Source organism: Salvelinus fontinalis, chromosome 32 (assembly GCF_029448725.1).
Source record: "Salvelinus fontinalis isolate EN_2023a chromosome 32, ASM2944872v1, whole genome shotgun sequence".
Lineage (NCBI taxonomy): Eukaryota > Metazoa > Chordata > Actinopteri > Salmoniformes > Salmonidae > Salvelinus > Salvelinus fontinalis.
The window spans coordinates 24,357,648-24,374,664 of NC_074696.1; the positions used below are offsets into that span (position 1 = coordinate 24,357,648).

The 17,017-nt window shown below is 43.3% G+C and overlaps 1 protein-coding gene across 1 annotated transcript in view; it reads left to right on the top strand.

The window, feature by feature from the left end:
- Window positions 1–17,017, top strand: part of trps1 (trichorhinophalangeal syndrome I) — a 197,586-nt gene that overhangs the window by 76,781 nt on the left and 103,788 nt on the right. The window contains exon 5 of the mRNA XM_055893868.1: window positions 12,360–13,032. Within this exon, the coding sequence (XP_055749843.1) occupies window positions 12,360–13,032 (673 nt within the window). The remainder of the gene's footprint in view (window positions 1–12,359; window positions 13,033–17,017) is intronic.

Consider the following 17,017-nt stretch of genomic DNA (forward strand, 5'->3'; position numbering starts at 1 on the left):
ACGTTCAGTTGAGCATTATAATTGTTGTATGTGTATGTTGTTGTATGTGTCGAACTGCTTTGCTTTATTTTGGGCAGGTCGCATTTGTAAATGAGAACTTGTTCTCAACTAGCCTACCTGGTTAAATAAAGGTGAAATAAAATACAATTAATATGATTACAACCCAAAAGTAATGTGAAATGCCCTCATAACTTGGCTATGACAGCGATAGATTTAGACTATGTCACGTTTGTCTAGGCTGGGCTTGCTAGCAGTAGCCGCTAGCCAGCCAGCAGCCTGGCTAGCCAGCACACACACACACACACACACACACACACACACAAAATGCACACACACAAAATGCACACACACAATATGCACACACACAAAATGCACACACACACACACACACACACACACACACACACACACACACACACACACACACACACACAATATGCACACACACACACACACACACACACACACACACAATATGCACACACAAACACACACACACACACACACACACACACACACACACACACACACACACACACACACACACACACACACACACACACACACACACAATAAGCACACACACACACACACACACACACACACACACACAAACACACACACAATAAGCACACACAAACACACACACACACACACACACACACATACACACACACACACACACACAATATGCACACACACACACACACACTATACACACAATATATGCACACACACACACATACCTATGCGTACTGAAATTCCAAAGGTTCCCTCTTGTTCCTTCTGCCCCTGAGTCTCTAAGCGAACACACTTCCCGCACTGCATGCTGGGGAAAACAGGCTCTTCTCGATGATGAAAGCCTGTCTCTCCTCACTTCTTCCTGATTTATAGTTAGGGCACCTTATTCTTTAGGTTCTGCTACAGGGCTTGACTGGGAACAAGCTGATTGCTGGGTTAACTGATCTCACCTGTCAGTTCAACCGAACCTGATGGCTTCCCCTTTGCTGTTACAGGTGTAAAACCTGGTTTAAGGCAGGGCTTCACATCTCTTCTACAGCTGGTGTAAATCCAAATGGAAGGACTCTATGGTGTAGTCAGTGTAAAACAGGTGAAAGACCATTATGGTGTAATTGGTGTAAAACCAGGTGGAAGACCTCTTTGGTGTAATCAGTGTAAAACCAGGTAAAAGGCCTCTATGGTTTAATCAGTGTAAAACCAGGTAGAATTCCTCTATGGTTTAATCAGTGTAAAACCAGGTAGAATTCCTCTGGTTTAATCAGTGTAAAACCAGGTAGAATTCCTCTATGGTTTAATCAGTGTAAAACCAGGTAGAATACCTCTAAGGTTTAATCAGTGTAAAACCAGGTAGAATACCTCTATGGTGTAATTGGTGTAAAACCAGGTAGACGTCCTCTATGGTGTAATAGGTGTAAACCCAGGTGGTAGACCTCTATGGTGTAATAGGTGTAAACCCAGGTGGTAGACCTCTATGGTGTAATAGGTGCCCAGGGCTGCTGGCTGGCTAGCGGCTACTGCTAGCAAGCCCAGCCCAGACAAACGTGACATAGTCTAAATCTATTGCTGTCATAGCCAAGTTATGAGGGCATTTCACATTACTTTTGGGTTATAATCATATTATTTGTATTTTATTTCACCTTTATTTAACCAGGTAGGCTAGTTGAGAACACGTTCTCATTTACAACTGCGACCTGCCCAAAATAAAGCAAAGCAGTTCGACACATACAACAACATACACATACAACAATTATAATGCTCAAATGAACATCATACTGAGTATATGTTAATGTCAATGTCACTCCAAAATATTTCAAATTTAGTTGCAAGTAGAATAACGTTACAATGCAAATGTCATGTGAGAAAGAGTTTTTTAAAACATTTCCCCTTGCACTGCACTGCTTTGTAACACCTTTTGCATAGTTGTTTCGGTGGGCTGGCCCTCATCATCTGCTCTGTAATGTCACGTTCCTGACCTGTTTTCCTTGTTTTTGTATGTGTTTAGTTGGTCAGGGCGTGAGTTGGGGTGGGCATTCTATGTTATGTGTTTCTGTGTTGGGTTAAATGTGTTGCCTGATATGGTTCTCAATTAGAGGCAGGTGTTTGACGTTTCCTCTGATTGAGAACCATATTAAGGTAGGCTGTTCTCACTGTTTGTTTGTGGGTGATTGTTGCTGCGTCTGTGTTTGTTGCACCACACGGTACTGTCTCGTCTCGTTCGTTCTTTCCTGTTCGTGTGTTCATTGTTTTTTATGTTCACAAGTTCAGGTCTGTTTAACGTTGTTTGTTGTTTTGTAGTTTATTCAAGTGTTCTTCGTGTTTCGCCTTCATTTAATAAATCATTTTGTCGACATACCTCGCTGTTTGTTGGGTCCGATCCATGCTCCTCCTCGTCCGAGGAGGAGGAATTAGACAGCCGTTACAGAATCACCCACCTACCACGGACCAAGCGGCGTGGGAGATAGCAACAGCGATCGCAGGATTTCTGGACATGGGAGGAAATATTGGACGGTAAAGGTCCATGGGCACAGCCAGGAGAATATCGCCACCCCAAAGCTGAGCTGGAGGCAGCGAAAGCAGAGAGGCTGCGTTTTGAGGAGCTAGCCCGGAAGCAGGAGAAGGATCTGGGCTACACTACGTGTGAGGAGATCGACAGGTGGGCGATCGACCCAGGGAGAAAGCCGGAGCCCGCCTGGGATTCTCTGGCGCAGTGTGAGGAGAGATACCGGCGAATGGAGGCAGGACGACGACGCGGTAGGAAGCCTGTTAGTCAAGCCCAAACATTTTTTGGGGGAGGGGGCTAAAGGGTAGTGTGGCGAAGTCAGGTAGGAGACCTGCGCCAACTCCCCGATCTTACCGTGGAGAGCGAGAGTACTGGCAGACACCGTGTTATGCGGTAGAGCGCACGGTGTCTCCTGTACGTGTGCAAAGCCCGGTGCGGGTTATTCCACCTCCCCGCACTGGCAGGGCTAGATTGAGTATTGAGCCGGATGTCATGAAGCCGGCCCAACGCATCTGGCCTCCAGTGTGTCTCCTCGGGCCGGCATACATGGCACCAGCCTTACGCATGGTGTCCCCGGTTCGCCTACACAGCCCAGTGCGGGTTATTCCACCTCCCCGCACTGGTCGGGCTACGGGGAGCATACAACCAGGTAAGGTTAGGCAGGCTCAGTGCTCAAGGGAGCCAGTACGCCTGCATGGTCCAGTATATCCGGCGCCACCTCCCCGCCCCAGCCCAGTACCACCAGTGCTTACACCACACACCAGGCTTCCAGTGCGTTTCCAGAGCCCTGTTCCTCCTACACGCACTAGCCCTATGGTGCGTGTCTTCAGCCCGGTACCACCAGTTCCGGCACCACGCACCAAGCCTCCTGTGCGTCTCCAGAGCCCTGTTCCTCCTCCACGCACTAGCCCTGTGGTGCATGTCTCCAGCCCAGTACCTCCAGTTCCGGTACCACGCACCAAGCCTCCTGTGCGACTTCAGAGTCCTGTGCGTCCTGTTGCTGCTCCCTGCACTAGCCTTGAGGTGCGTGTCCTTAGCCCGGAACCTCCAGTTCCGGCACCACGCACCAGGCATACAGTGCGCCTCAGCCGGCCAGAGTCTGCCGTCTGCCCAACGCCGTCTGAGCTGCCCGTCTGCCAAGCGCCGCCTGCGCTGCCCGTCTGCCAAGCACCGTCAGAGCTGCCTGTCTGTCCCGAGCCTTCAGCGCCGCCCGTCTGTCCCGAGCCTTCAAATCCGCCCGTCTGTCCCGAGCCTTCAAAGCCGCCCATCTGTCCTGAGCCTTCAGAGCCGTCCGTCAGTCAGGAGCCGCTAGAGCCGTCCGTCAGACAGGAGCCGCTAGAGCCGTCAGCCAGCCATGAGCAGCCAGCCATGAGCAGCCCGGAGTTCGCACCTTGAGGGGGGGGGGGGGGGGGGGGGGGGGGGGTTCTGTCACGTTCCTGACCTGTCTTCCTTGTTTTTGTATGTGTTTAGTTGGTCAGGGCGTGAGTTGGGGTGGGCATTCTATGTTATGTGTTTCTATGTTGGGTTAAATGTGTTGCCTGATATGGTTCTCAATTAGAGGCAGGTGTTTGACGTTTCCTCTGATTGAGAACCATATTAAGGTAGGCTGTTCTCACTGTTTGTTTGTGGGTGATTGTTGCTGTGTCTGTGTTTGTTGCACCACACGGTACTGTCTCGTCTCGTTCATTCTTTCCTGTTCGTGCGTTCATTGTTTTTTATGTTCACAAGTTCAGGTCTGTTTAACGTCGTTTGTTGTTTTGTAGTTTATTCAAGTGTTTTTCGTGTTTTGTCTTCATTTAATAAATCATTATGTCTACATACCTCGCTGCGAGTTGGTCCGATCCATGCTCCTCCTCGTCCGAGGAGGAGGAATTAGACAGCCGTTACATGTAAGCAACGTATTCCCATAGTTCACTTTTGGAGACAGTTTGGTCAACAAGCTGCGGGCGTGGATGTATGATGTATTCATACTTCTTCAATTATTCATCACTATGATCATCATCAGTTTTATTTTCTTTGCCAAGTCCATCGTGACCTAATGTAATTGTTTCTCAAACCAACATAGCTAGCGAAGTTAGCTAACATGTTCCCATGTTCAATATTTTTTTTAAGAGTGTTTAATTACGGTTACTGCTGACAGACATGATTTATGGACCACTTCAAATTGGTTAGCTAGCTAATAACAGATCACGTCAATATGGCTATGCTAGCCCCAGCGTTCCGCTAGCGGAACTCCTCCCACATTCCACTGAAAAGGCAGAGAGCGAAATTACAAAAATATTTTTTTGAAATATTTCACTTTCACACATTAACAAGTCCAATCCAGTCAACATGTCAATTTTTTTAATGTTTTACAGCGAAAACAGCACGCACGTATATTTATTTATTTATGTATAATACAAAGAAGGACAGACATTTTTCACAGCACAGGTAGCATGCACAAAGCCAACCTAACTAACCAAGAACCAACCAAACTAACCAAGAAACAACTTCATCAGATGACAGTCTTATTTACATTTAAGTCATTTAGCAGACGCTCTTATCCAGAGCGACTTACAAATTGGTGCATTCACCTTATGACATCCAGTGGAACAGCCACTTTACAACAGTGCATCTAAATCTTTTAAGGGGGGGGGGGGGGTCAGAAGGATTACTCTATCCTATCCTAGGTATTCCTTAAAGAGGTGGGGTTTCAGGTGTCTCCGGAAGGTGGTGATTGACTCCGCTGTCCTGGCGTCGTGAGGGAGTTTGTTCCACCATTGGGGGGCCAGAGCAGCGAACAGTTTTGACTGGGCTGAGCGGGAACTGTACTTCCTCCTTCCTACTTCCTTATAACATGTTACACAATAAATCTATGTTTTGTTCGAAAAATGTGCATATTTGAGGTATAAATCAGTTTTACATTGCCGCTACCATCACAGCTACCGTCAAAAATAGCACCGAAGCAGCCAGAGTAATTATAGAGACCAACGTGGAATACCTAAAACTCATCATAAAACATTTCTGAAAAATGCATCGTGTACAGCAAATGAAAGACAAGCATCTTGTGAATCCAGCCAATATTTCAGATGTTTTAAGTGTTTTACAGCGAAAACACAATATAGCATTATATTAGCTTACTACAATAGCCAAACACACAACCGCATTCATTCATCAAGGGACGTTAGCGATAGCAATAGGCACGTTAGCGTTAGCGAATAAACCAGCAAAAGATATTAATTTTCACTAACCTTCATAAACCTTCCTCAGATGACAGTCCTATAACATCAGGTTATACATACACTTATGTTTTGTTCGAAAATGTGCATATTTAGAGCTGAAATCAGTGGTTATCCATTATGCTAACGTAGCTTCCTTTTCCCAGAATGTGCAGATATTTCTATTAGACTCTCACCTATTCTGACCAAATAGCTATTCATAAACATTACAAAAAAATACATGTTGTATAGGAAATGATAGATCTACTAGTTCTTAATGCAATCGCCGTGTTAGAATTCTAAAAATAACTTCATTACCACATAAGGCTTACGTTATGTCGACCGAGTGCCCAAAACCTGGGCGCAAAACTACTAGTACACAGTTAGACAGATATATGAAATAGCATCATAAAATGTTTCTTACTTTTGGTGATCTTCCATCAGAATGTTGGACAAGGGGTCCTTTGTCCAGAACAGTCGTTGTTTGGATTTAGAACATCGTTTTTCCCTCTTGAATTAGCAAGCACACTGGCTAAGTGGCTCGAAGCTCTCCTTTCTGAACAAAGGCACACAACGCAACATGCCTAACGTCCCGAAAGAAATTCAATAATCTAATAAAACTATATTGAAAAAACATACTTTACGATGATATTGTGACATGTATCAAATAAAATCAAAGCCGGAGATAGTAGTCGCCCATAACGACGACTTTTCAGAAGGCAATTCCAGGTCCATCTGCGCGCTCTCCAGAAAACAGGAAATTGATGACTCGTCGTGCCAAGATGATATATTCCACCTCAGACCAAGATAAACACTTCATTTTTTCTCTCACTTCATCTTGACATCTAGGGGAAGGTGTATGACGTGCATGTATACTCATACGTATCATGCCCATTTATACGCAGGCCCTTGATCAGAGCATAATTTTCAGACTTTCCACTTCCTGGTCAGGAAGTTTGTGCCAAATGAGTTCTGTTTTACTCACAGACAAAATTCTAACGGTTTTAGAAACTAGAGAGTGTTTTCTATCCAATAGTAATAATAATATGCATATTGTATGAGCAAGAATAGAGTATGAGGCTGTTTAAATTGGGCACTTTTTCCCCAATAGTGTAAATAGCGCCCTCTATCCTCATCAGGTTAACAAGATAACATTCAGGGGATAAACTAGATAGCTATATCCAAATAGTATTTGATTAGCTTGCCATCTATAGTAGTGATGACAGAAATCCGACTGACAACTTTACCAGGACGAGGACTTGCCGTAGTCAAGCTCTTTCAAAAAGCCTAATCTCTGTTGAAGCAAGTGAGATTGTGTTGTTTGCTTAGCTAGCTATGTATTACATGGATAGGTACTTCCAGACATCTGAAATGACATGATCATTGATGTTTATTGATCGTGAAAAACATGCAGTTACTTGCTGTATAACTCTGATGATAGAGCTAAATGTATGCAATTGTTTTGCATGGAACTTTCAAAATATTTTTCAATGTTTAAATTTTTTAACCCAGTGGTTATTCTGTGACTAACTAATACACTTTCTTTCATTTTTGGTATCATTTCTGTATCAAGTATCGTGATACTAAACCTGGTATCGGTATTGAAGTCAAAATTCTGGTATCGTGACACACACAGACACACACACACACACACACACACACGTTTTTTCATCAGAAATTATGGCTTATGGGTACCTTCATGTGTGTGTAAAACCTTAGTGTTCTCATACTTTTTATTCATAGATTTTAGATGTGTATGATATTTTTTTTAAACTAAATGCTATATACAGTATCCATTGTTTAACTGGAATGGAATGTTCGTGTCCTGTATATTTGACTGTGATATGTGGTTGTTTCACCTAGCTATTTTAAGATTAATGCAAAGGTAGGTCGATCTAGATAAGAGCATCTGTTAAATGACAAAAATGTAAGCATTTTACAAACAGATCTCATATTACCTCATTGAATTATTCATTAAATAAATTATATATATATATATATACAGTACTTGTCAAAAGTTTGGACACGCCTACTCATTACAGGGTTTTTCTTTATTTTTACTATTTTCTACATTGTAGAATAATAGTGAAGACATAAAAACTATAAAATAACACATATGGAATCATGCAGTAATCAAAAAAGTGTTAAACAAATCAAAATCTATTTTATATTGGAGATTATTCAAAGTCACCACCCTTTGCCTTGATGACAGCTTTGCACACTCTTGGCATTCTCTCAACCAGCTTCATGAGGTAGTAAACTGTAATGCATTTCAATTAACTTGTGCCTTGTTAGAAGTGAAAGTGCCTTGTTAGAAGTTCATTTGTGGAATTTCTTTTCCTTGGACTAAGTCCATATTATGTCAAGAACAGCTCAAATAAGTAAAGGGAAATGACAGTCGATCATTACTTTAGGACATGACGGTCAGTCAATCCGAAAAATGTCAAGAACTTTGAAAGTTTCTTCAAGTGCAGTCGCAGAAACCATCAAGCGCTATGATGAAACTGGCTCTCATGAGGACCACCACAGGAAAGGACCCAGAGTTACCTCTGGACCCAGAGTTACCTCTGCTGCAGATGGTAAGTTCATCAGAGTTAACTGCACCTCAGATTGCAGCCCAAATAAATGTTTCACAGAGTTAAACAGACACATCTCAACATCAACTGTTCAGAGGAGACTGAGTGAATCAGGCCTTCAAGGTCTAATTGCTGCAAAGAAACCACTACTAAAGGACACCAATAATAAGAAGAGACTTGCTTGGACCAAAAAACATGAGCAATGGACATCAGTCCTTTGGTCTGGGTGGCTACTTTTAAGAAACTAAAATCTAAAATATAATTTGATTTGTTTAACACTTTTTTGTTTACTACATGATTCTACATGTTTACTACATGATTCCATATGTGTTGTTTTGATGTCTTCACTATTATTCTACAATGTAGAAAATAGTAAAAATAAAGAAAAACCCTTGAATGAGTAGGTGTTTCCAAACTTTTGACTGGTACTGTATATTGATGACACAAATGTATAATTTGTAAAAAATGTAATAAAAAAAACATTTAGTTATTTGTGACATTTGACTGTGTAAAACCTAACAGTACTACTTATTTTTCTGAAAGTAAGGCATGTATATAGCATTTTGCCCAAAGAAACATGATAATTTTTGCTCTCAGAACTGAAACCATCAAGTGATAGATTTTAAACAAAATACATGTCTGTCATTGAACAACCAAATGCCCTGATTAGATAGTGAAAAAACACCAATCTCTTTCATAATTTCTTTAAACAATAAAAACGATTTCACCAACATTTCAGAAAATGGATATACAGTGCCTTCTGAAAGAATTCAGACCTCTTGACTTTTTCCAAATGTTGTTACGTTACAGAGGCGCATGACAGTCCGCTTGGAGTTTTCCAAAAGGCACCTGAAGACTCTTTGACCATGAGAAACATGATTCTCTGGTCTGATGAAACCAAGATTGAACTCTTTTGCCTGATTGCCAAGTGTCACATCTGGATAAAATTTGGCACCATCCCTACGGTGAAGCATGGAGGTGGCAGCATCGTGCTGTGGGGATGTTTTTCAACGGCACGGACTGGGAGACTAGTCAGGATCAAGGCAACGATGAACGGAGCAAAGTTCCGAGAGATCCTTGATAAAAACCTGCTCCAGAGCGCTCAGGACCTCAGACAAGCTTGGTTCACCGTGCAACAGGAAAACGACCCTAAGCACACAGCTAAGACAACGCAGGAGTGGCTTTGGGACAAGTCTCTGAATGTCCTTGAGTGTCCTTGAGCCCAGCCAGAGCTCGGACTTGAACCCTAAGATTTCTGGAGAGACCTGAAAATAGCTGTGCAGCAACGCTCCCCATCTAACCTGACAGAGTTTGAGAGTATTTACAGAAAATAATGGGTGAAACTCCCCTAATACAGGTGTGCCAAGCTTGTAGGGTCATACCCAAAAAGACTTGAGGCTGTAATTGTTGCCAAAGGTGCTTCTACAAAGTACTGAGTGAAGGGTCTGAATACTTACATTTGAAGTCGGAAGTTTACATACACCTTACCCAAATACATTTAAACTCAGTTTTTCACAATTCTTGACATTTATTCCCAGTAAAAATTCCCTGTGTTAGGTCAGTTAGGATCACCACTTTATTTTAGGAATGTGAAATGTCAGAATAATAGTAGAGAGAATTATTTATTTCAGCTTTTATTTCTTTCAACACATTCCCAGTGGGTTTACATACACTCAATTAGTATTTGGTGCGGCAGGTAGCCTAGTGGTTAGAGCGTTGGACTAGGAACCGAAAGGTTACAAGATTTAATCCCAGAGCTGACAAGGTCGTTCTGTCGTTCTACCCCTGAACAAAGCAGTTAACCCGTTGTTCCTAGGCCGTGAATGAAAATAAGAATTTGTTCTTAACTGACTTGCCTAGTTAAATAAAGGAGGAACAAAACCTGGTAGCATTGCCTTTAATTTTTTTAACTTGGGTCAAACGTTTCGTGTAGCCTTCATCAAGCTCCCAAAAAGTTCAATCTTTGTCCCCATGTGCAGTTGCAAACTGTTGTCTGGCTTTTTTTTATGGTGGTTTTGGAGCAGTGGCATCTTCTTTGTTGAGCGGCCTTCAGGTTATGTCGATATAGGACTCGTTTTACTGTGGATATAGATACTTTTGTACCAGTTTCCTCCTGCATTTTCACAAGGTCCTTTGCTGTTGTTCTGGGATTGACTTGCACTTTTCGCACCAAAGTACGTTAATCTCTAGGGCCCAGAATGTGTCTCCTTCCTGAGGGGTATGACGGCTGCGTGGTCCCATGGTGTTTATACTAACGTACTATTGTTTGTACTGATGAATGTGGTACCTTCAGGCGTTTGGAAATTGCTCCCAAGGATGAACCAGACTTGTGGAGGTGTACCATTTTTGGCTGATTTCTCTTGATTTTCCCATGATGTCAAGCAAAGAGGCACTGAGTTTGAAGGTAGGCCTTGAAGTACAGCCCCAATTGACTCAAATGATGTCAATTAGCCTATCAGAAGCTTCTAAAGCCATGACATAATTTTCTGGATTTTTCCAAGCTGTTTAAAGCCACTTTCAATTTAGTGTATGTAAACTTCTGACCCACTGGAATTGTGATGCAGTGAATTATAAGTGAAATATTCTGTCTGTAAACAATTGAACGGAAAAATGTCTTGTGTCATGTACAAAGTAGATGTCCTAACTGACTTGCCAAAACTACAGTTTGTTAACAAGACATTTGTGGAGTGTTTGAAAAACAAGTTTTAATGACTCCAACCGAAGTGTATGTCAACTTCCGACTTCAACTGTATGCAAATGTCATATTTCAGTTTTTCTCTTTTAATAAATTTGCAAACATTTCTAAAAATCAGTTTTTGCTTTGTCATTATGGGTATTGTGTGTGAATTGATTGGGGATATACACAATTTAATCAATTTTAGAATAAGGTTTTAATGTAAGGCAAAATGTGGAAAAAGTCAAGGGGTCTGAATACTTTCCAAATGCACTGTATAGCGTTTTGGAATGAAATTCAATTTGTGAGTGTGAAATCCTAGAATGCAACAACACCAATTAATTCCTTTAAATGTAACTACATTTCATAAATGCAATAACAATTACTTTTTGTTGTTATTTTTGTTTGTTTTGTTTGCCTTTCAGTTGGAGGTAGGTGGGAGGAAGATATTCTAAATATTTTTTGCTTCATAATTAGATTACACTCTTAGAAGAAAGGGTTCCAAAAGGGTTCTTCGGCTATCACCATTAGAGAACCCTTTTTAGTTCCAGGTAGAACCCTTTTTGGAAAGTGTTCTACTTGGAACTTAAAAGGGTTCTACCTAAAACCAAAAAGGGTTTTTTAAAGGGTTATCCTATGGGGAAAGTTGAAGAATGCTTTTAGGTTCTAGATAGCACCTTTTTTTGTAGAGTGTAGTTAAAGAGAAGCTGACAGGACGTTGCCTTTATTCAACAATGTAGTTAGTTATTCATAATGTAACAGCCCTTTGATCATTATGCCTTTTGGAGGCGTGTGTGCATGCATGCTTATAAGTCTGAAAAGTTGAGGCTATGGATGAATGGCCACACTCCTAGCACTCTTGTTGATGCTGGTAAAATAAACAGGAGTGGGCGAGGAAGTTGTGTTTATTTATTTGGGCATCCATGCATTGGACATCTCTGTGGGGACATGGCTACATTAACAGGAAATGAAAGCATTTTGAACCTGCTGTGATGATTCATTATGTTTCTAAGCAAAACCCAACTGGTTATTTAGCTGAAGTTTTCATGTTGTGTATCATAATTATTGGTGAATTTGATACAGTATATGATGGTCGGAGGTTGGAGAATGCTTGGGAGATGAGCGCGAGATAGTGTTAGCTAGTGAGATTCATTCAATTGAAATTGATTGAACCCATAATGTTTTGATTAAAAATCATACACTCATGTTGACCAAGGTTGCGCTGGTATTCATTTCCTGATGATATTTCTGACTGCCTGTCGATGTATGCTTTCTCGTGGTCAAGACTGGCACACTATTCATCCTCTGGTGTTGTCTACCTCCCTCCATGTCTGTCCCTGTAGACTCTCCCTCCCTTCCTCATTAACCCTTCCATTGTCTTCCACCTGCAGGAGAGTCCACGGCTGCTGCCGGTGCCGCCACTGCAGCTTTACGGCCTCTGACACCTCATCACTTCTGGATCACTTCAACACGGCCCACTGCCAGGATTCCTCCGCCTCCTCTCATCCCTCCGCTTCCTCCGCCACCACCAACGGCTGCTCCGCCACCACCCCCTCCACCCTCAGCATCAAGGAGGAGAGCAAGGGCGACCTCAAGCTCTACAGTCTGGTTCCCCCGGAGGGTCGCGCCGCTGAGGCAGGGCCGGGTGCTGATGGGGGGGTGAAGAGTGAGGCCCTGGACGAGAAGGACACCCAGGGCCCCAAGGGATGGGTGGAGGCCAGAGAGGCCCAGGCCCAAGCCCACGCAGCAGGCCTAGTATGGGTGCCTAAGGAGCGGGCCGGGGACATACTGAGGGGTACTCCGGCCCAGTATCCCCAGGGCGCCCTGCATCTACTCAATGCTGTGGCCGCCTCTCAGGAGCAACAGCACCACCAGCAGAAGGGGGGGTCAGCAGGGCTCAGGGACTCCCCAGGCCTGGTGTTCAGCCTGGGGGGGGTCGACGCCAAGGCCTTCCTGTCAGGACAGCCCCAGGGCGGTGCCGAGAAGCCCGGGCATCTGGTGCAGCAGTACTCCTCACCCACCGAAGGCAAGGCTGCCAAGGAGGAGTCCCAGTCGCTCCTACGGGTAAGTAAACTCTCCACTCTCTCTCCTTCCTCACCCTCTCTCTTGTTTTTATTTTTTTCATTCCACTACCCATCTCTGTTCATGGAAAACAGCCTATTTTGGACTCTATTCTCCTGTGTTTTAATGGCCTAAGTTCTGCTGCTGTGCTCTGCTGGAGGTCACTGCAGTGCAGAGAGTGAGAGAACCAAGGCGGCAGCCATTTTGAAGCCATCGTCCCTGAGTGATGAATGGTGGTGCTCCGAGTTGTGCCACACCAGAGAGCTTCTGTTATGTTCTCATCCCTCACATCCTTCTCATCCTTAGAGTCTCGCTCTAGTCTCCCACCATGTTTATCAATCCCCCAAAGCTGATGTTTGTTTCCCCTGCTCGGCCTTAATGAGGTAAGACCAAGCCAGCAGAACAGCAGAATGAACCGCCTCTGGTTAGTTCTCCCTCTCTCTGAGCTCCGACCGGTCTAATTGAGATATTGTTTCCAGCCACCCTGAGACTTACAGACACTACAATGGCTATCTCTCTCACACACACACGCACGCACGCACGCACGCACGCAAACACACACACACACACACACACACACACACACACACACACACACACACACACACACACACACACACACACACACACACACACACACACACACACACACACACACACACACACACACACACACACACACACACACACCACAGCTAAAAACAATGGTTCAATGAGGAAGCGGAGAGAAAACAAATGTCTGGCTATTTGTCAATAGAGGCCTTCCTTTCTGTATGCAGCTGCTTTTAATTCAGAGATAAGAATCTCACATTAAGACTTGATTGACTCAGTGCGGTTTGAATTGAATCTGTCTCGCTGGTTCATTTGGCATTGGAGTTAATGTTCTCACTCATTCTGGCACTCCCAACGGGTCTTTGGCTTTGTGGATCCGACATCGGCGTTTGATTCCCAGGCTGTCAATCATGTCTTTCAGCGGACATCAGCACATAGTGTACAAGTTAATAAATAACAAATATCAACACAGCGGCCATCTTGAAGGCCTCTTCACAATGACTTGGAGACTTGACAGCAGAGAAAACTTTGAGTCATCATCCCTCACCTCACACACTGTCAGAGAAAAGAGATCACACTGATTACAAAGATTTTCAGCAGTATCTGGCATGTGTGTGTGTATGTGTGTGTGAGTGTTCTGTGTTTATACTGTACAGTGCAGTGGAGGCTTCAGCATTGGGATATTTGCCACAAAATGCCTGCAGGCCCCATTCAGTCATGCTTAGTGAGTTTCATAAATATCTACAAAACTGGGTTTAAAGTCAGAGATAAGACTGGCGGTGCAGATTATTTTTGGGGCTTGTCTGTAGTTATAAAGGTGTGGAGAGACATGACGTGGCAGGAACAGACTGCCTTAGAATTCACCATTAGAAGAAGACAATTGCCTCACAATGAGGCCTTTAATGTAATTCTTCCGAAGCCTCCACCACTGCTGCCATCTGACATTGAAATAAAATTGGTCTCCATTCCAAATATCTTTTCTCCAAGGTCAGCCAATTGTGAATATTTCAGTGTGGATTCAACGGCTTCATGACATGTTCTGCATATGTTATGTCTAGCGTTTACTTTGAACAGAAGCAGGGCTGGACTTAACAGAGGGAGGTGGGAGTTGGTGGCGGGTTATCCCACAAAGCTCTGACATCATCTCTTGCTCCCATCTGCTGTGCTTCACCCACGTTTCATTCAACCCCTTTGACACAGAACATTGAGAAACTGTCGGCTGCCCACGGGGACAGCAGCACTTCCTACGAGCTCTCCATCCAAACTCCATCATTGTCTTATGTAACACATTCGTTTAAAAAAACCTCAAAGTTCATTTTGTCTCTCAACATTAGAACTGGGCTGTGTGGATTTGAATAATGTGCTTTTGTGCGTTATTCAGTCTCTCTTAGTCTATCTCCGTTGTCTTTGGCATTTCTCTTTTTCTTCGTTCTCTTTGTGGACAGTTCTGGGTTGGGGAGACATTGGCAGCCCTGGCTGTGTTGGCAGACGCCAGGCTCGGGCGTGGCACGGCTGAGCAGCGCGGTTAAGTCATTATCTAAGGCGTGTCGATGCAGTGTGTGAAAGGATTGGGGCGGGGGCGGAGATTAGACCATAGTTTTCAGGAAATGTTGAATCAGAATGTTTTGGGACAGCTCAGGGCTTAATGGGTCTCAGAAGGGCTCTGAGGTTTTTAGCGTCGATCGTCACAATGTTTTTCAGTTACCATGACTTAGCTTATGAGTCATCACATAGAATTATAACATGGGGCAAAGCAAAGTAAAGGGAGGTGTTCTTAAAGCATAAGAACCTGAGAAACCAGGTTTGTACTTAGCCTCACACAGTTTAGTACTTCACTTTCTCAAATCCCACTCATATTCTCAGGTTTAAATCTGTGACATGGGTTTGTATTTGTATTTGTGTATATTATAGATCCCCATTAGCTGCTGCCAAAGCAGCAGCTACTCTTCCTGGGGTCCAGCAAAATTTAGGCTGTTTATACAGTTTTAAAAACATTACAATACATTCACAGATTTCACAACATGTGTGCCCTCAGGCCCCTACTCCACCACTATTGTGGGGTTTGCATGGGTGTACGTGCTGTGTGCTAGTAGTATAAACAGACAGCTCGGTGCATTCAACATGTCAATACCTCTCATAAATAAAAGTAGTGATAATGTCAATCTCTCCTCCACTTTGAACCAGGAGAGATTGACATGCATATTATTAAATTAGCTCTCTGTGTACATCCAAGGGCCAGCCGTGCTGCCCTGTTCTGAGCCAATTGCAATTTTCCTAAGTCCTTTTTCGTGGCACCTGACCACACAACTGAACAGTAGTCAAGGTGTGACAAAACTAGGGCCTGTAGGGCCTGCCTTGTTGATGGTGCTGTTAAGAAGGCAGAGTATCACTTTATTATAGACAGACTTCTCCCCATCTTAGCTACTACTGCATCAATATGTTTTGACCATGACAGTTTACAATCTAGGGTTACTCCAAGCATTTTAGTCATCTCAACTTGCTGAAGTTCTACATTATTTATTACAAGGTTTAGTTGAGGTTTAGGGTTTAGTGAGTGTTTTGTTCCAAATTCAATGCTTTTAAAAATTCAATGCTTTTAGTTTCAGAAATATTTAGGGCTAACTTATTCCTTGCCACCCACTACTGCAGCTATTTGTTGAATGTTGCAGTCATTTCAGTCACTATAGTAGCTGACGTGTATAGTGTTGAGTCATCCGCATACATAGACACTATGGCGTTACTCAAAGTCAGTGGCATGTTGTTAGTAAAAATCGAAAAAAGCAAGGGGCCTAAACAGGTACCCTGGGGAATTCCTGATTCTAACTGGATTATATTTGAGAGGCTTCCATTAATGAACACCCTCTGTGTTCTGTTAGACAAGTAACTCTTTTTCCACATTATAGCAGGGGGTGTAAAGCCATAACACATACATTTTTCCATCAGCAGACTATGATCGATAATGTCAAAAGCTGCACTGATGTCTAACAAGACAGCCCCCACAATCATTTTACTATCAATTTCTCTCAGTCAATCATCAGTCATTTGTGTAAGTGCTGTGCTTGTTGAGTGTCCTTCCCTATAAGCATGCTGAACTTCTGTTGTAAATTTGTTTACTGTGAAATAGCATTGTATCTGGTCAAACTCAATTTTTTCCAGAAGTTTACTAAGGGTTGGTAACAGGCTAATTGTTCGGCTATTTGAGCCAGTAAAGGCGGCTTTACTATTCTTGGGTGGCGGAATGACTTTAGCTTCCCTCCAGGCCTGAGGGCACAAGCTCTCTAGTAGGCTTAAATTGAAGATGTGGCAAATAGGAGTGTCAATATTGTCTGCTATTATCCTCAATAATTTTCCATCCAGATTGTCAGACCCCGGGGGCTTGTCATTGTTGGTAGACAGCAATAATTTTTTCACCTCTTCCACACGGAATTCAAAAGTA